Below are 20447 nucleotides of genomic sequence, written 5' to 3'. Positions count from 1 at the left end.
GCTAATTGCTGATAGGGGTCTGTCTGTTTAGTAAAGCCTCTTGTGGTTGCCAGGCCACGAAGCAAACATCCAATCAGAGCGCTGTGCTGTATGACGTAAAAGGAAGCGAAGCGGTCAGGCGGACGTGACACTTTTTAGGTGCTGGGTAAGGTTCATACATTATTAAATTCATGTTCCACATGAGATTGAATATTTTGAATTAGTAGGACTTGATCATTTCGAAATTTGTAAAAAAGAAGAAGAAGAAAAAAGATGTATGGAGATAAAATGAATATTTTCGGCAGACTGAATGACACAATAAGGTCACCAGTGTGCAACAATTTAAGAAACGTGTTTATTTTAATGCTTGAATGTCTGGTTTGTAAAACTGATATTGCAAAAAATTTAAACATATTAAATCAACTTGTGATTGATTCTCCTTCACATCAATGTAGACTGATCTGTATGGCTACCACATTCAACAGCTGTTTATGCTCTTGTAACCTTTTGGTTACTCCTCAAATCTTCCCAAGCCCTATACTTTTACACTTTCACATTCAGTGTCCTCAGATAATACTTCCTAATTAGAAGGATTTTAGCTTCACACCATTGATAACTTTTATCAAGTTTGCACATCATATCAAACTACAATGTTATGAAGTTTCCACCATAAAATGTGGCAATATTTTGTTCCTTGTCCCCTTTGTCTCTGGATCAGGTGTTTTTTTTTCTTTTTTCTTTTACATTGATTAATTTACTTCCTTACTTACTTGCTTTTTGCTTCCATCAGTTATGAAGAAGAAAAAGGGTCAGAAACCATGAAATGTAATGTCCTCATATGAGGACGCAGGGTAACTGGAGAGGGTTACAAGCCCAAAGGGTGTGGAAACACTGAGTTAAGAAACCTTTTTATTATGAGAGCACCAAGTGGGCAATCACATATTTTCTTTACATTAAAATGAATGAAACACCATTAAACTAAAGTAAACAAGTTTTTATTGACAATGTTGTACAAAATGATTAATGGTTACATGTTATCATTCATGTTTATATACAGTAATGCAGATCCGTATTAGGACTTCATCACACAATAGACATATAAGGCTATTCCACTAAAATTGACATTCATTACATTGAGTTGTATGATTGGTTAGCTGCTCATTCTTTGCCGTCTGCATGGAAACTAGGCCCTGAAACAGGAATAAAAAATCACTTCCATAGATCATCAACACACATATAACACCGTATATAGTGGGCCGCAATCCTTTATGTCTTGTTACAGTGAAATTTCTCCATTCCTGATGCGGATTTCTCGCGCCATCCTGCACAGCTCAAAGTGTCCGCAGAAAAAGGTCATCAGGGCGTCATTGATTATTGTTCCCTGTGGTTGAAAGATTGCAACACAATCACAACATGGAACAACAAAATGTGCTGCAGTAGAAGTTTCTTAATCGCATGGAAACACCCAACATTTCCCATCTTCATGAAATCTGTCTTTCATAAGAGCCAAGGTTTTGAAAAATGTCTTCCTGTGTGAAACGTTTAGCAACACCAAAAAGATGTGCAAGGGTATTCTAAATAGTTTGGAGCGTAAAATCTTTTTTTGAACATACCTGAATTCCATAGGTCAGTCTCATGTGGGTCCTCATGGCAGTTAAGCCTCCCGGCAAACAACCCAAGCAGCAGTTTTCTCCATACTTATTTGCTGTGTAGCAGCTCAGTGCAATGGGACAGAAACAACCAAGTGCACCTGCACAAAAGAAGATTATTTCATTAAATAAGAAAAAGCAAAAAAAATGCATCTGATTGATGTATGGACAAAAATGTAATACTCAAGCATAACTGGTACTCACAGACTAACATGTCACTGCAGCAGTTGCACAGGCCGGTGCTCCACTCTCCTGTTTGCACATTTGTGCCATAACTGCCTGCGCCTGGTTGATGGGTGACCACTGGGTTTGACATTTTGGATTTCTGAATGTGGTTGCTGCTGGTTTTACTTTTGCCACCTAGTAAAAAAACACAATCAGCTGTTAGAGCAAAGTGTTGCTTTGCTGCGGAAATGATTTAAACCAATGTTTCCATGCGCTGAAATTGTCAGGGATACTTTCGTGAAGCTGTTAATTTAGTATAAAATGTCACAGGTTGCCTTGTCACGGAAATAGTCAGTGGTATGACAAAAGACATGTTTGTGGTCTCCGCTTGAGAATAGTCATACAGCTTTGTCAGCGATGAAAATCCCTGCACAGCACGTAATGTTTGTGCATTTGAGAGCTGTGGTGATTTACACACAGATACATTGATAATTGTTACACGTGGTTCTTCATCAGAAATATACCAGCTTTTCAACACTAACAGTGTGTTACGAAATGTAATACTTTGTTTTTTCATGTATAAGGCTCTACATCCTTTTTTTTCCTGTTTGTTGCATATAATAAGTTCTGAGGTCATCAGACTGGTATATAAAATACTGTTACACAGAATGGTAAACGTCGCCACAGATAAGCATAAATGATCGTACTGTGAGCTAAGCATGTAAGCCACGACATGCAGAAGGCTTTAAATATGAATATGAAGTTATTGCTTGGCCTTAAAAGAATGTTATCTCGTAGCAATGCTGTCAAAAAGAGTTAATTGTGTATGCATGAGTTTTAAACAGCAGAACATATTAGTTTAATTAAACAAAAAGGTAATGTCTCAAGTTAATCTACTGCGAGAGCAAGAAAAGGTGTCACTTACCAGAAAGATCTGTCAGTGTGCTCTCCTTCTGATCTAACTGACAAACTGCACACCACACAGGAAGCTATGACTAGCTCGAGCTGTGACATACTGGTTGGCCAACAAACTGCTGCTTCTGAGAATGACAAAGATCTGTGGTGTTACACCAGCAAATGCAGGTCCACTAACAATAACTGGTATTTTATTTTGAGGGGTTCATGTGTGTTAAAAAGGTTTTCAATTGCACATTAAATCAGCACAGCTTAGAGAATTCACATAGCTGTCATTGCACAACATCCCTTTGTCATACTTCTTTCCACTGCATGCTATTATAAAGGGGGTGGCTTTCAATTGTAACAAAACTACACGCAGCTGCAAAAATGTGTCTATCTGATTAATTAAACCCACTGACGAAATTAGAATTGTCATATAGATACTCGTATTGTACGCACCCAAGGCTGTATTTTTCCAGACTGATTACTGGACGTGTGAGGCCTAAAGCACATTAAGCCCACCCCTACAACGCAGTTGAAAGTAGTGATGCTCACATGTCTGAAAATTATTGTTTTGTTGTCCAGAACACTAGATTTAAATTAAATGTTGTCCATGCAGTTCATCACATGGGCCACAGCTTGATGCCGTTGGCAAGATTGGTGTTTAAAACAAAGCTAAGGACAGTTTGGATTCTGCTTCTCTTTGTGTTTTGTACTGTTCGCTTATTCTTCCATATTTTATTAGTTATTGCTCAGAGGTATGGGCCAACACATATATGACTAATATAAACCTTTGTATGTGTTACAGAAAAGAGCAATCAGAATTATAAACAAGGGGAATTTTAGAGAACACACTTACAGCCTGTTAGTCAGCTCACGTGTTGAAATTTAAAGATGTAGTTGACTTTAAAAAATGATTCATCATCATGTTTAAAGCCAGAAATAGATTACTACCTGAGAACCTACAGAGGTTATTTGTGTTTAGATCTAATAAGGAGGATCATAGATGGTCAAAAGTCCTTATGCTCGTACTACATCAAAGCAAATGCGAAGGTATCAGCTTATGGAGTTAAACTGTGGAATTCTCTGGATAATGATACAAAATGTAATTTTAATTTAATTTAAAATAATGTATAAAGAAAAAGTAATTATTACAAACTTATTAAATCTGTACTTTCTTGTTTCAGTATGTGTTGTTGAATTTTGATATTATTTGTGAAAAGGAAATCACCAATGGGTTAGCCATCTGATTTTGTAACAACAGTCATTTGGGTTGTTATTAAGAAAAGATGCAGGTTTTACAAGTTTTTCTTCCTCCTGCTCCTGTTTGTTCATGGACAGTGTATTTTGAGAAAAGTGTAGCATGCATGTTGTGTTATCAAACACTGAAGTGAGCAAATAAACTTCATATGGAATGGAATGCAGCTTGATGTAACGTAGATTCGTATCGCATTACAATAAAATCTTCTGGTATTTAGCCACACAAGGAGACACATTGCAATATTTATAGCTTTAACAACACCTCTGTGGCAAGTGACACAGTTTAATACTGATTCATCAGATTGTACAGATGTTCAGTTTATGTTTCTAACTCCTGTTTTGTGGCAGGATATATGCTCAATCGTAAGCCAATCAACCGATCAAAAAAGGTGAAATGTATAGATAAGTTTAGTCCTTTGATTAAAAACAGTGTTGGGCTAAACTTTAAGCTTTGGCTCAAGATCTGCAGACAAATAACACAGTGCAGAAAGACTGAGAAGAACTACTGCCTCATATTTAATTTAAATCATTTGATAGACAAATATCTAACTGAATGCTTTTTTTATTGGTGTGTGATCAAAGAACAGGAATAAGGGAACTTGATTGAATGGTCAATGGAGTTATCTTATTCCAGGTATTACCTGGCATAAGAGGGATCAATGGCTGCTTCACTTGTATTATGCAGATCTGCATGAATACATTTCCAAAGAAGGGGGGAGTTAGACTCCAAGTGTGTGAAGTGCAATTAGAATAACAGCATCACAAACAACTTTTTGTGACTTTGTGTTTATTTCAATTCAATTCTGACATCCACCTGAAAGTGAAAGCAATACAATATCTCACGACAGGAACACATGACAGCTACTTTGCCATATGTCACATAACCACATCTGAAGGTTTAAATTGTTGTATTATACACAATATTCTTATTATTGCGTCTCAGCAGCTCTTGTTTTAGCTGCCTCTCCGTCTGTCGAGGCTAAACTTTGCTTCATCTTTAGCCTCAGCTCTGCTTTCTGCTTCTGCACTTCTTTGAAGACCTGTGAAGAAAACAGAACGGAACATGAGTCGAGGCACAAAAAAAAAAAAATCACACCTTGATTAGCACCTTGTTAGCCAGTTAGATGAGTGTACATCAACCGACACAGAAAGCTTGAGTAATGCTCTCAGAAAATATATGCACCATTAGTTCAATGGTACGGAATGAGCGCCTTTAAAGGTCTTTATGTATAAGTCTGCAGTTTATACCATCTTAATACACTACAAATGGAAAAAAGCAGTTTACAGTATTATACACAGAAAGGTCTTTTGTTTGCTACCTTAATGCAGAAGGCCTTCTTTGCTAGCCAGCGACGAGTGGCCCGTCTGTAGTACTCTGGAGGGAAGGTGTATGTGAGGCCCAGCTGCTCGCACACTTTCTCAAAGGAATCATAGCGAACCAACCGAAGGTTTTTCAAAAGCTTTTTCCTGCGGTCAATGGCCATTAGCATCCGCCTCTTGTTAGCTTTGTCCTGCAATGAAGTATAACATAACATAATGGGTCCAAACTACAAATGTGATTCAAACTGGCTGAAATAGGCAGAAAACAGGATGTCAATTTTTTAGACTAACGAGCTTCTGCAACAGATAAACAGTTCAACACTTACAACCTGGACTCTCTGTGTCAATTTCGACAAGTGTTCTAAGTATGACGTAACTTGGAAAGTTCCCACTCTAACCATGCTACGCATGTTCTAATTTGATGTGCGCGGGGGGGTGGGGGTGTACAGGATATCCTGTAGCACACGCATGCCTCAAACCAGAGGAAGATAGAGAGGAAGTCTACGAGACATCATACATGAATGTTGAAGGGTTGCAAGTCTATTGCCCTGTGAGATGACAAGTCATCTAAAGGTTTATAAGCCCTGTCTGAAGCCCAAGCCTTCCTGCTCAGCTTACAAGGGAGATAAAGTAATGCTCACACGATGCTGGCTCTGCTACTTTTCTTACCTTGTGATGTTTTTGCAGGTGCTCCTGATAGTTTCGGATTTTTGCAGTCAAAATAGCCACTGAAGGAAAAGGGGAGTGAATGAACAAACAGTTTAAATATGCTGTATGTATCCAGTATTTGTGATTAAGATGAGAAATTATTTCAACATTGTAGAAAAGGAACTCACCCTGAACTTCCACCGAACTGCGGTCATTCTCGTCCCTCTGGACTTTTGCAATCAGTTGTTCCTTTTTAAGCTGCAGCTTTTCACTCTTAAAGCACATATGAAATTCAGAAATTCAAGAGTTAAATATAGAAACACAATCAGTAACATTTAAATATTGGAGGTCTGAGTAAAAATGAAAGAGGGATCTGTGGGAACATGAGAACTCACATGACTTGCTAACTCCAACGAAAGAAGTCTTTTGACGACATCATCAGTCCTGTCAACACAAAATAAACAAGTATTAGACCAGCAGATTTTACGAGTTGTGATGAACTATATATTTTTGTCATATCATGTAAGGTATGGAATATAGCTATATTCACGTTTGAGCAAGGGGTACGGGTGTGTAATCCAACTTCAGCATTGTTGGAGAAAGATCACTGAGCTGGCTCTCAGGACCTGGAGGGAACAGAATGTTTGGATGAGATGGTTGTATTAAAAAAAAAATGTCAAAAGCTGGTTTTGTTAAGCCGCTTTCCCACTGGTCAAAAAACCCACTAAAACACTGCTTTTTAGCTTAATGGAAAAGGCCACAATTGGCATTCAGACCCGGGTCAAATGACCCTGCAGTAGACCCGGGTAATTATTGTCTCGGCTCCTATCGGCACTGATGGGAACACAAAACCCGTGTCAACACGCTAATCTCCGACCTGTTTCCGGCGATGCTATGCTCCGTCGGTAACTTCTGCGACTCCTTGTCATCTCAGCTACAAATGCTGCCCGGCTTCGTCCGAGCAGCGCTCGAACATCGTTCCAAATTTGTCGGCGCCGAGTTTGATAAATAGACTGAATGAGTAATGGATACAATAAAGACCTAACCTCCGTTACATCTTCACTGTTTACTAACCCTGTCTCCGGTGCGTTTGTGACGTCAGATGGTGACGCAGCAGAAAAGAGACTGACAGGAGTATACTTCACTTGCAATGGGAACAGAGACAATCGGCAGCGGGGTCTTCCCAGGTCTGAAAAACCTGCATCAACGTGCTAATTTCGGTGGGAAAGGGGTATTACAGTGCAGCCTCATAACATACCTGTCTTCTTTTTCTTGGCAACCCGAGCATAATGTCTCACTGGAGGTGGAAAAGCAAAGCTTCCTGCAACTGAGGAGGGGAAAAAAGGAAAAATAATATTAATGTGCAGTGCAAACATGTAAACTAGTCTTTCAAGGTTTGGATTATTTTAAAGGATTAACCCAGGATTAACCGGCAGACAAAAGTCAGCAAAAAAGTGATGAACCCCAACCCCAGAAAATATATTCTACAACATGCTACTTAGCATGACAGGGATGCTGTCTCCATTGGTGCATGTGAAACATTGCTACCCTGTTTCGTGACAGGAAAGTTACAGATTAATAATGCAACTGATGCACAAATTTAAGATGCATGATTTGAACAGCATCAACAAGATAATCTGCACACCATGCTGTGAACACATCCCAGATTAAACTGTGCGTAGTCAGATGGTGAGAGGATTGTGGTTTTCGATATCAGAATCATCAAAACACCAAGTGATGTCATTTCCTTTAACCATTGGTGCTTCATGCCTCCTTCAGAAATCCAGGCAATTGTATACATGTCTGGTGTCTCAGTAGTATCTGAGAGTTTCTTGGCATTAACTGTTGTACCAAGAAAATGCTTTCCTGTAATCTGCGTGTGATTTCTAAATATTTCCAGTACATTGTTTTTTATCAGACTGTCTTGTGGTTTGTTTTACTCAGACTGACAATTGTATACAACCAAAATGATTATGAGGCTATATATTTATTAACATATGAGTCATGATTTCCTGAGATTTTTCATCAATTTGAAAAGGGAAGCGGTCTGCAAGGAAAAGCCAGCTTAACCCTTAGGGCCTGTTAATGAAAGCTTGTACATCCGTGACTGTCAGCTAGCTGAAATTAGGCTGCAACAGTCAGTGTGAAAACAAGTTATCACGCTCGTAAACTTGAGGGGGAAATGAAAGTATGTTTGCTCTAGATGTACTCGATATGATCATAATGAAGTGAGATGGTACATCAAAGAAAAAGATGTTTCTTTGAAAACATGACAAATATTTTACTGAGCAAATATTGACAAGAATCTTTATCTACTCCGCAAATTCCCTTGTGAGAGCAATATTTATCATTTTATGTAATTGAATGTTTTCCTTTGGTTAGTTTACTGGTAATCAAGTTTCACATCCTACCGGCTGTCTGAGCACAGCGTGTTGCTTAAACAACATTCTATGTGGTTGTTTACTGGCTGGCTACCAGATCAACATAAGGTTCAATTTAACTAATTTGAATGGTTTTTAAACTTTGGTGAATTGTCTTTAGCCTGTACTGGACTGTACTGTACTGGAAAAATTAGGCAGAAGTTTGTTTGTAGTTGAACTATAGATGTGCACTTAAACCGGTTAATACTACCAGTTAAACAGTTAAAGACATTTTTTTCTTAATATACATACTGTATATATTTGGAAAACACATGTTTCGCAGCAGACTGACCCCAGAGCATGTGGACATGTTAATAAGTGTGTGTAATATGTGAGAAGCATTGGCGACTGAGGTATGCCTGGCCTGTTTATTTGATTCCGGCTTATTTGACCTGTGAATGCAAATACAAGTTACATGTTTTATTGGCTGTTTTGATCACCTAAACTATTATAAATCTACTAATAGCTATTTATTTAATTCATTCACTTTAAGTTAAATATTTCCCTACAAGATAGATCTTATTGTCTCCAGCTATTAGGCCTTAATACTAATGATCAGCTATGGAGGGAATGCTTTTGTTTTCTTAATCTGTTTTTGTTTTCATTTGAAATATTGTCCGTTCACCGGTCAAAATGTTGAACTGATGGCATATTACTTAAAGATACCACTATGTCTAATATTCAGCCTACCCTCACTTATATACATAAGGATAGATTTAACATTGCACCACCTTATGGATAGGCCTACAAACATAACTTGCAGAATAAATTAATAACAAAAAATAATTTGGAGTAGTACTGTTTTGTCATTTTGTAGGCTTCCCTGACAAACACGAGGCCTATATTGTGTTTTTGTTCGAACAATTTCCATTTTCTAATCACACATTTCCACAATTATTAATGTACTTTAATGTAACTCTGATAGTATTAAATGTTTTTCATAATAGTGATAACTAATAAAATGAGTGGAATACTGTGATTCTCCCTTCCACAGCAGCAGCTTTCAGTCAACAGTGCCCACTGCTGCTTATAGTTAATAATGACCGATGCTCTAGCTAGGTGTTGACAGACGCGCAGTGTTTGGCACTGTAAACACCTAGACATAATGAAATGCGTTAGCCAGCTATTTTCTAAACACAGACAGTAACAGACCAGTCGTCTGGTTCATCTTCACGCCTAACGTTACACTCACCACAGCTGACTCTCGGTCCTGATAATAACGCCGAGCTACATGTCCAGGGTTTCACCGGCAGTGCAGAGCACAGAGCGCCGCTCTCTCTCAGAACACCAGCCGAAGACTTCAGAACAGTTCGCAGAGCTATGTTTGCTAACATGGCTGTCAGGAGAGCTTACAATGTACAAAATAAACTCCTAAAAGTGATGAAAATGTGACAGGTAATCACACTCGACCCCTACATGAGGTACGCCATTTTGACTAGACCAAACTAGCTGAGTGACGAATGAGGGATACTTTTATCAGGCTAAGCTAACAATCCCAGAAAACATCGATAGGACAAGTAAATTGAGGCTTCATTTTGGTTTCTGGGATAAAAAAAAATATATATAACACATAAACCGAGCTTAGGAGTTCCAAGACTGACAAATATTATGATAGATATTCTGATAAATGAATTAATTAGAATATATGGGGGAAATCGTTTCAGGTTGAGTGGGGTGTTGACTCAACAACTCAATACAACAAGCAATAAATAGCCTAAATGAAAATCTATAGGCAACACCAATCACAGGCTATTTTTTTTAATTATTCAGAGCAGTACAGAAATGCAATTTTTTAAAGAATTCTTATTGCAATTCCATATTGATTAGTTACATCTCATAATTGTTGCCTGCTTGTGTTGATATATTTATTTAAAAAACCCCTGAGTAATAAGTCAAACGGAAATGCAAATTGTATGGCATTTTTAATAAATCAAAAAATACATTTGATACAAAATTAATATAGACATTAATATAAAACAATGGGCACATAAAGGAGTTTGTGTTCAACAGAATTTTCACAGTAATCACAGATCCATTATTTACAAATAGCACTGATTGATCAGTAGAAAATCAATAGGAAAATCATTTTTTCTGTCTTTTTAGGATCATTTTTTTTACTCAAACATTCTGTTTTCATTTTGTCCCCTTGGCATACAAGTATTAAGTAGCTACTTTAAAGAAACACACACATTCATACGGAAGCCCTTAGTGGATATGCATCCATACACTTTATTAACTCTGTTTTCTGGTTGTTTTCTTGACTTATTTTCCCTGTTATATCGAGATAACAACACAGTTTTCCCATTATAATGGATTCATTTGGCCCATTATCTCGAGATAACAAATCTTGATTTCTCATGATAATAGGATGATTTTCATGGCATCTAGAAAACAAAACAACTGGCTGATCCCTGTGATATCACAGACCGGGACATGCCATGCTGCCACTGCCCACACTAATGAGGTAAGTTAAGCCTTTGCAACTCTGGGGATACGAGTCATGATCATCTGACGTGACAGTGGTGCCGCGTTGTTATCTCATGATAACATGATACATAAATCGAGATCTCCAGAAAACGAACAGAAATTACTCGTTAGCATCAAGTAAATAAAATGTATGGATGCATGTCCGCTTGGGGCTTCCGTACATACAACCTACAACAACATACAATTTTTCTCTGTAAAAAGATCATTTTTATGAAGAGGTCAAATATCTACAAAGTGTGCAGACAAAGCTCGGACATCATTACCACTGAATATCAAAGGGATTTTAGGATTAAATCTCGCATGCATTCACAGTAATCTGCTACAGTTTTACTCTCAGAATCAGAAAATCACCTTTAGTCATCATGAGTATCATTCATTGCTATTGCTCGTAGAAAAGGAAAGTCATCCCACAGATTTTTTAGGTCTACCCCTTCTTTGGGTACAAAATCATGGCCTGGTCCAAAAAAACATTGCTCGGTTCCCATCCCATCAGTTGCCATATTCTGGTAACACTTTGGAGTGAAGGGTTCTTCAGTCTCCAGGAGGGGCTGTGTGGACTCAGAGCGCAGGTAGGCAGGAGGACCTGTAGGTGAAGGGCTGCTGCATGGATCAGAGAAGACCACCGTAGCATAAGGCACAGAGTCGCTGTTTGAACCAGAGTAGCCGGGGATGAATGGTGAACCACAAATGGACTCTCCCAGGTCACTGGTGTTCTCTGACCTGTTCAACCATGATTCACAATGGTCTTCTTTACTTAGAATGGCAGGGAGTTCCAGGAAGCTGAGGTGGGACAGGTATACTGGATTGGGCTCTTCATTGTCCGAGGCAAGGAAGCTATCCTGCATAAGGAAATGAAAAAAGGCTTCAATGTCTTTAATTAGAAAATAACATAACATCTTCTTCTTTGATAAAACATCACACCCTCATAGTGTTGGCCAGCTCTATTCAGTGCAACTGTAGAGGCCCTAGACCTCTGTTATAGTTGGGGTTGACTACAAAGTTGATAATTCTCTATGGGTTCCCCACTATGAGCAATCTATTTCATATTAAATATAGTTAACTGTTCTATTGTTCATACAAAAATGTTGATTGTTGGAGCTTTAACTGATGGAAGGTCACCGTTAATTCCAGTTTAGTATCTGGACTACAGGTGTCATGGATGGCTTGACTCGCTTTTGTAGCAGGCCTCAAGTGGCCATTCAAGGAACTGCAGTTTTTGGCACTTTGGAGTTTGCTCAATTTCTTGGCTTAATCAAAAGGTGGAATTTAGTGTTTTATCTTGGACAGGTTAATTTTGCCGCACCTGTGTTGATTCTGACGTCCATCTCTTGATGCTGCTGTTTGCCGGATCTGGAACCATTGGCCAGAAACGGCCCTTCAGCCTGAAAAGATGAGAAAAATGTTTAGAGAATGAATGACATCACTGCGTCACAGCTTAAGACAGTTTGGAAATGATCTCACCTTTTGTGGTTGGAGAAACAAGTCATGACGACAAAGAAAATAATTATTAACAGTCCGACACCAGAGGCGATTACGATGATCAGAACAGCAACTGCATCTGAGAGGAGAGAAAAACGTGTTTTCTGAATGTAACTTTTCTGTGGGAGAACAAACTTTTGATCTAAACTGACAAATCTGAAAAGATACCTACCGAAGGGCTCAGATTCAAAATTAATTGTTGACCCGTTCCTGCTTCCACCAAACGTGCTAGCCATCACAAAAGCTTCGTACGGAGACACAGCGTCCAGGTCTGTCAGGACCACCTTCCTCTCGTTTGGGTCAGCATTTGCAACTGAAAGAAAAGTCAGACATCAAATAGCATCAAGTGCGAACGACAAAAATGATTTAGAAGAGTAAAATGAAGGTCTTTAACCTACCGTTAATGGCTCCCTTTTCATTCCAGTAGAAGACTTTGTAGTTCTTAATTATTCCGTTCCTTTGGTCTAATGGTATTTCATCCCAGATGAGCTCAATGTGGGACTGCCAGGTCTTTTTAATTGTTATTTTTGGAACCATGGATGGAGCTTCAAAAAGAAACACCATAACGTCTGATTAATACAACTTTAGTGTGGTATTATGCTCACATATGGGGGGCCTAAGGATAGAGGGTGTCATATGATATTTATAGTAAAATCTGTAATCTGGGCTATGTTCATTTAATGGACATAGTGTGATTTGTAACCTTCAGGCCAGCAAAAATAATGATTCATTTCTATCCACAAGAGGGCATTATTCCGTCATGTATCAGCTGTTACTGAAAGATTACCCAACACATATTTTTTTTCGTACCAATGTGGCAAACTCTTTCCTCACTTCTTCAAAGTTAAAGCAGCCCGACTCTCACACCTCCGCCTGCTCTTTGTGTGATCCTCTCTGTGTCTTTGGCGACTTACCCTTTTGTCTCGAGTAGGCATTAACAGTCTGAGGAAGGCCTATCCCATCCTTAAACCTGGGATACACAGAGATCCCATAGGGCTTGTAGGGCTCAAAGCTGCCTATTGATGAGAGTGAAGAGGTTAGATTGAACAGTGCCCATAAGCTGTGTATACAGGCAGGGAAGAAACACTTGCGAAAGAGTGGATTCTGATGGTGAAGGATGAAAACCAGATTAGGGAACCAAATAAAAGGTGGATCACAAAACCTGCAACACAAATACCATACCTGATATAACAAGGCTTGTCTGGTTTCTGTTAGATATCTCAAACTGGGTGAGGGAGAGGTCTGTTTTTAATAAAGGGGTCCATTCCACCACAAAACCAGTAAGGCTGGGGGAGGCCGGGCTTCTCCACTGGACCAGGAGGGATCTGTCATCACGAGGAACGGCTGAGACGTCTGATATCACTGCAACAGCTACAGACGCACAAAAAATCATAATGCATTGTGGTAAAAATGTATCATTATGATGACCATATTCTAAACCAGTAAAAGACATAATCTCGAAAATCTTAGTGTTGTTCTATTTGGCACAACTAACAGCGATAAAAAGGAATTGAGGGCGCATATGTTCCAATTTAAAGTCTACGATGGACACCCTTTGTCACGGTTGTAACTCTTGATTTTCCTCGCTGACGGTCGCTTTCCTTTTTAGACTGTTTGCCTTCATCTGAGTGTCGAATTTGTTTCATTTTCTTTGGATTTTCACATATTTTTGAAGTTGTATCTGTAGTCGCCGATCTTTTCTTTGTTTGTTCAGCCATAGTAGATCACTGTTTACTTGCAACACTTGCAGAGACCGGAAAAGCAGCCGCTTAGCCCCGCTCACCTCTCTGGCAGACCAACCACTGCTGGGTGATGGAAAACACGTCACTAACTGGGCGCCGCTTGGGATTTTACCCACGAATGTCGCCACAGACACCCAGTCTGTGATACTGCAAATGCAAAGGCTTTCATCAGTGGGCCATAGGCTCCATCACCATTGTGTTATCTGATTCAGCGATAGATAGTGACTTAACAGACATTTTTTTGAAAAATAATATGAAAATCTTTGAGATTATTACTTTAAGTCACTATCTATCGCCAAATGAGGTAACACAATGGAGATTGAGCCTATGGCCTGAGCAGTGGTTGGTCTGCCGGAGAGGGTAAAGTGGCTCAAGTGTTGCGAGTAAACAGTAATGTACTATGGCTGAACAAACAAAGAAAAGTTGGATGACTATAGATACAACTTCAAAAATTGAAAAAAAGTGAAAATTCAAAGAAAAAGAAACAAACTCGACGCTCAGATGAAGGCAAACAGTCTAAACAGGAAAGCGACCGTCAGCGAGGAAAATCAAGAGTTACAACCGGAGCCAACCGTGGACGTCAAACATGCAACACCGTCTGGATATCTGGGAAGTGTGCTCCTGCAATTTCCGTTTATCGCCATGAGTGCCGCCAAAGAGAACGAAACTGAGATCTTTGAGATTACCACTTTAAATTAGGTTTATTTTACCTTTCTGGGGGTAAATCTGCACTTCAGTGGGTGGAGATTTTCCTGCTGCATTCACAGCACTCAGATATACTTTCACTGCTTTACTGGAAACCTGGAAAGTACAGTGATTCCCTGTTGTAGAGCACACCTTTCCCCTTTCACCTTGCAGTTTTTTCAGCGAGACAGTGTATGACACATTTTGGCTGTTGGCTCGGAATTGTTGTGATGGCTGAAAAAAAAGTGAGAAGATATTTTAAAGGCAGACCTAACACATATCACAGAAAATACATCAGTTTGTGACAGGTGTCAAGCAATATGTGTGATGTGTGTACCTTCCAAAAGAGGTGTATGTTGAGTTTTTCCCGTGTGGAATCCCCTAATACCTTCATCCACGAGTCTAGGCGTCCGGTGGGAGCTGAAAAGAAAGACACAGCTGTCATTTTAGCACCACGTCAGAAGCCTTCTCTTCTCACTTTAAAAATAAAACTTTTCTTTACAAGACATGTCTATGGATTCACTGCCATAGTGGGCTCGATACGTCAATTGAACCGGTGCTTTAGAGCAAAGCAATGGGAGATGTAGAACATGACATTAGCATATATTGAAAAGAACAGGAAGTGGAAGAAAAGGCAATAGATTGAAAATGTAAGAGTGACTGATTGTGTCACTCTAAATTGATCTAAGTCTTACCGCTCTCCAAGGTGACTCCAGACCCGCTGCTGCTCCATTCACTCCAGGGACTCTGCTTGTATCTGACTCGAATCTGGGCGAGATATCGAGTCCCATGGAGGAGATGACAGAGGTCTACGATTGTGGTCGGTTTGACCTGTCTCACTGGAATCTAACATGTGCCCCAGATCACACAAACCCTACATTATGAACTATATCAAAAGTGCATTAACAAATTTGCAGTTTATTTTGACACTGGAATATATTTCACTCACTGGTTGCTCACTCCATCGGCTGCTGTCAGCAGTCTTAAGTCGGACTTCCAGGTTCAGGCGGTCGCCCTGCATCCAGGCCTGGTGCTGAGATAAGCTCCAGCTCAGCTTTAAGCAGCCATATCTTTTAGACGCTGCTTGGATATTCAGAATTGTAGGGGGGTCAAATTTGGCTGAAATAAAACAGTCAAAAATAAAAGAATTAAATTAGGCGGCTTTTAATTTTTTTGTGTGTAATGTATAATTTACATTTTTATTCAAAATAGCATTGGAGATATAATTTCAGTAACAAAGAAAGGTTGAATAGACTAAAAACTTGTTAAACAGCTTTTAACTTTTTTAAATACAAACATGCATTTTTCTTTCTTCTCAAGGCTTTATGCCTACGGTACCCACAATGCTCCATAAATCGGTTGTGTTATGTAAGTAGCACCCATAGACTGTATAAAAAGATGGACGACATGACGGCTCCCTAAGAGTGAAGCCAAAACCTCTCTATCGCCCCCTGCTGACTCGCTGCAGTACAGATCATAAAGCCTGCCTCCTCCATGTTAACAGATGGGACATGAGTCAAACTATAAATTCAAAATACACGTCAAATAAAGTTTTCTCAAAGATGGTTTCTGTCATTATAGTTAGTTCTTATCATGATGATTCACATCCAAGTGTTCATTTTTCTAACAAGTTTAGCTTTAATTAGTTATTTGATGCTGTAAAAAGGATGATTGACAGCTCTGTTGACAAATGCGGCTCCTGCAGCCGATCTGTTCCGGATTAGCAGAGTGGAGGAGGAACGGCGAGAGGAGACGTAACTAAAACTAACACTACAGTCATTGAAGATTCCATATCTGTTAACGTAAGACCAACACAAGAAGCTGTTCTGCTGTTAAATATGCTTTTTCGGTAAGTTAGGTGTGTGTGTTTTGGTTAGCGGAAGCCGATCTCTACTGTGCATCGCAGGATGGCAGTGCCTCTCACGGGGGGGTATTTTGGCTTCAATTTTGTACAATGAGAGTACATGGAGACATGTCCATCTATACATGTACAATGTGGCCTCATGTCTTGAGCATCAAGCAGAGAGCATCTCCAGACTTCTTTCCTTTTCAGACTTGTGTTTTTCAGACCCAACTGAAATTGACTCAAGTTACATCACTTGAGGATATTCATGAGAATTTGTAAAGCCAAGACTATGATTGTTTTTTTCTGGTTGCCCACAACAGACATGATCAAATAACATTAAATAAATGAACATTTCCTGTGTTTCTCACCTGCACTGACCGGTTCTAAAATGATAGGTAATGACATTGCTTCTCCAACTTCATTGACTGCCTTTACGTATACTTCCATGTCTGAGAACAGAGAGAAGTCAGAGCGAGGGATAACATAGCGGTGGACTCCCTGTCGTGGATTGTAAGAGTGGTTTTTGTTTAAATCCCTGAAAAGAGGAAATTATAAAGTGAGAAACCCATTGAGCAACATAACAGACATATTTTGTAAATGACATTCCTGACACCAAGATGATGTTTGCTTTCTGGTAACTGTTTCAGAGTATTACTGGTAGACGCTATTTATAGGAAAAAATATTACCATATCTCTGTGTGGAGGGTGTACTTTGTGAGCAGATGGGTCTCCTGCTTCCCTGGGTCCCAGCTACAGGTCAGGGTGTTAGGGGTGGTGAGGTTTGTCTGACAGCTCAGGTTTTGTGGCGCTGCTGGTGGATCTTTAGATAAAAGACAAGAAGGATGCTATTTATTCAATTTCTAGGCCCATATTTTCCCCAGAAGGCGTTTGGATTTGATTCACAGGTCTCTTAGGTATCAGGCTCTTTGAGACTATAGTGGTGGATCTACAAATTAAGCTGGACACGGATCTATGCATCTCATATGAATCAAGTGGGAACAAGCATGCAGGGTTTAGTGGTTATTAAAATGTGTATGTAGGTTACTATGTATTTATATTTGTAGATATTTTAAAGAGGCGGGTATCATGCTAATCATATTTCACTATGTGATACCTGTGGAGTAGCCTAGCACAATTTACAGTTAAAAAAAAATCATTTTTCTCACACTACTCAGTCAGCTCTGTCCCTTTCAGAAACCTCGCCCCCTACAAGCCCACTTTCTTCTGATTGGCCAGCTCTCTGAAGCCTTCTGCACTTAGTGACATCACAAAATGCGGCGTGTAGAAAAAACTGTGTGAAACCTGGCGTTCACAGCAGCCTGCAGACTGAGCTGAGAAGCCTGGGGATTACGCCAACATACTTTTACCTACAGATTTGAAACTTCACCCACATTTAGTTTGGACATCCAACATTGTAAAAATTATGTCTTAAAATGTGAAACAGCATAATACCCCTTCTTTAAGTATCTATATTTATAGTGGTGGTTGTACTGCAGATGATTATTTTTAAATGACAAAACATCCACAAGAAGATCTTTCTTACATCCAGCTCTGATCACCACTCCTCCGACTTCTTGAACAGGATCACCCTGGACACAGCAGGTGAGGAACACCCTGGTGTGATTGAAGCTCGGTATGACGACCTGGGACATCCTATCCCTCTCATTGCTCCCGGGGCTGCTGGGTAGAAAGCGATCACCGAGGCGCCACTTTATGTGAACAGCTTGTCCAATGACCAGAGGGCAGTCTTCTCTGATGACACAGGTGGCTGTGACAGGTGACCCCAAAGGCACCACGGAGCTGGACGTTTGGATCTGTGCACACGGCTGTATTTTATTGTCTATCAGTGAGAAAATAAGAAAATAGCAGGTTATTTTTGGAAGGAAAAGGAAGAAAAGGTGTTGTTTATAAGGTATTTCCATTTTGCTTTTTCATTCTGAGAGCAACACTCACCATTTCTCGCTCCATTCACAAACACCACCAGCATGACAATCACTGACACCCATGTGGATATCATGATGATAAAACCTGTTAGGCAGCCAAAATGAAACGCGTTATTCTCAAATTACAAACTTTTACGCCCGATCAAAACAATCTGTTTGAATTGCCATCTCAACCGAGCGACACGCCGCGTCGTGTGAGGCGAGGTATTGAAAGCGATAACGCGTGTCGCTTCGGAAGACATCATCAACGCCATGTTTCAAGTGTCTGATGTGAGCGGGGATGTGATCTCCATAATGCATAATGCTTCAGTGTAAACAGACAGAGAATGCACCCGCTGCTTCACAACACAATAGAGAGAAATTTGTCGTCTGTGGAAGGTGTTTGCAGAGCATTTTCACAACAGACACATGACACACTCGCCAACATAATGCATAACAGCTTGGGTTCACATTTACGCAACATGATTACACAAAGTATGAGGCATCGAAATCTCTGCATGCTGTTACAAAATTATCCGTAGACAGCACAAATACGTATGCTGTTAGTACATTGAGGCATTCAAAGCTCTGCACACTGTTACAAAATTATCCGTAGACAGCACGAATACGTATGCTGTTAGTACATTGAGGCATTCAAAGCTCTGCACGCTGTTACAAAATTATCCGTAGACAGCACGAACATGTATGCTGTTAGTACACACTGTATCTCCACTGTGTTATTCTATCAGAGGAATAAAAGGTATCCAAGCTGACAGGAAGATTGTAATTGCAGGTAACCAGCCTTGTTGGGCATGTGCTACACAGCTGATTGGTCACGTACAACATCAGTAGTGCTTGGGAGCTGAGCAGGTGGGAGCACTTCTCCGGCATGGTTTACTTCTGACATTAATTCAACAACCTGCCTCTTACATTTGAGATTCAGTTTGAACATCACATAACAAGCAGATGTGTTTTCAAGTGAATTTTAGAGTTTTAATACTCACCATTACACAACCATGAAAGGTGAATTTTCACTGAACTCTGGTTTCCAGCTCACGATGAAACTCCAACAAGACTGAGACATGCCTTCACAGCATTTCTGTCTGTCTCTGTGCTGTATGAGAGAAAACAGTTACTCGGTACATAGTTCAATTGTTGAGATAAGTTACTTGACAATTTGACATTTTTTCCCCTTAATACCTAAACAGGACATTTGAATTAATTAATTAAATGTGAAACATGAGCACATGTGCAAACAAGACATTTTCAGCTGTTCCAAATTAAACACTTCCAACGTCTGGGGTGCTGGTTTAGCTCAGTTAGGCAGAGCAGGCGGCCTGTGTACAAAAGCTCTAGTCCTCGACACACTGATCGCAGACTCGGCTCCCGGTCTGTCGGTCTTTTGGTGCATGTCATCCCCCGCTCTCTACTCCTCATATTTCCTGCCTATCTTCAGCTATCCTATCTAATACAAGGAAAAGGCCAAATAAATGATCTTAAAAGAAATCACCTGATTGTGGAAATGATGAATTGCAACTCATTAACAGTATTTACAAGCAAGCGCAGCTACTGAACTGTATCAACATTTTCAAGCACGATTTCATGTTTAAGTTCTTTGTAATGTAATTTAAAACTTGCTCATTCACTATAGTGAAAAACGTTTCTTTATTAGGTGCTGCTAATCCTTAAGAGCTCAGCAGGGGAGGGGGGGAGCCCTCGTGTGTTATCAGACTTTGTGGCAGATAAGCCTTATTGATTTTTACACCAGAGATAAAGTCCACACACACACACACACACACACACATACACATGTACCCAGAGCCAGTAACTGAGACCACAGCATTGAGAAACTTCCTGTGGTCTTGTAACACTCGGTGTCTGATTCTAATGAGAATCTGGAGCCCATTGTCGAAAGACTTCATCTTATTCTTTAAAGAGAAAAGGAACAA

At 39.7% G+C, this 20447-nt stretch overlaps 2 protein-coding genes across 2 annotated transcripts; both read right to left on the bottom strand.

The window, feature by feature from the left end:
- Positions 1-4735: 4735 nt before the first annotated feature.
- Positions 4736-9753, bottom strand: mrps15 (mitochondrial ribosomal protein S15). Its single transcript, XM_069656814.1, has 8 exons — positions 9531-9753; positions 7177-7245; positions 6469-6544; positions 6314-6362; positions 6107-6191; positions 5940-5998; positions 5270-5461; positions 4736-4990 (listed from the first exon to the last, which is right to left on the bottom strand). Exons 1-8 carry the CDS (start codon positions 9670-9672, stop codon positions 4880-4882), a joined length of 783 nt encoding a protein of 260 aa, XP_069512915.1. The 5' UTR covers positions 9673-9753; the 3' UTR covers positions 4736-4879.
- A 505-nt stretch (positions 9754-10258) lies between these two features.
- On the bottom strand, positions 10259-19580 carry csf3r (colony stimulating factor 3 receptor). Its single transcript, XM_069656103.1, has 16 exons — positions 19503-19580; positions 18530-18604; positions 18120-18416; positions 17264-17396; positions 16945-17111; positions 15680-15849; positions 15426-15576; positions 15068-15150; positions 14757-14964; positions 13487-13675; positions 13219-13320; positions 12703-12849; positions 12477-12617; positions 12287-12383; positions 12129-12207; positions 10259-11664 (listed from the first exon to the last, which is right to left on the bottom strand). Exons 2-16 carry the CDS (start codon positions 18591-18593, stop codon positions 11179-11181), a joined length of 2514 nt encoding a protein of 837 aa, XP_069512204.1. The 5' UTR covers positions 18594-18604; positions 19503-19580; the 3' UTR covers positions 10259-11178.
- Positions 19581-20447: the final 867 nt, after the last annotated feature.

This window comes from Semicossyphus pulcher, unplaced genomic scaffold, assembly GCF_022749685.1.
Source record: "Semicossyphus pulcher isolate SPU_LCO1_2020_fin unplaced genomic scaffold, fSemPul1.0.p SCAF_9, whole genome shotgun sequence".
NCBI lineage: Eukaryota > Metazoa > Chordata > Actinopteri > Labriformes > Labridae > Semicossyphus > Semicossyphus pulcher.
This window is presented reverse-complemented; position numbering and strand designations above follow the sequence as displayed.

Excerpts from the sequence above, each read along its gene's own strand:
- mrps15 (XM_069656814.1), bottom strand. The coding sequence starts at position 9,672 with ATGTTAGCAAACATAGCTCTGCGAACTGTTCTGAAGTCTTCGGCTGGT. Across the intron at positions 6,545-7,176 it reads TGCCAAGAAAAAGAAGACAG|GTCCTGAGAGCCAGCTCAGT; the intron begins GTATGTTATGAG and ends TGTTCCCTCCAG. Across the intron at positions 4,991-5,269 it reads AGAAGGCCTTCTGCATTAAG|GTCTTCAAAGAAGTGCAGAA; the intron begins GTAGCAAACAAA and ends TTTTCTTCACAG.
- csf3r (XM_069656103.1), bottom strand. The coding sequence starts at position 18,593 with ATGATATCCACATGGGTGTCAGTGATTGTCATGCTGGTGGTGTTTGTG. Across the intron at positions 15,850-16,944 it reads TTTAGAACCGGTCAGTGCAG|CCAAATTTGACCCCCCTACA; the intron begins GTGAGAAACACA and ends GTTTTATTTCAG. Across the intron at positions 12,618-12,702 it reads TGAAAAGGGAGCCATTAACG|TTGCAAATGCTGACCCAAAC; the intron begins GTAGGTTAAAGA and ends CTTTTCTTTCAG.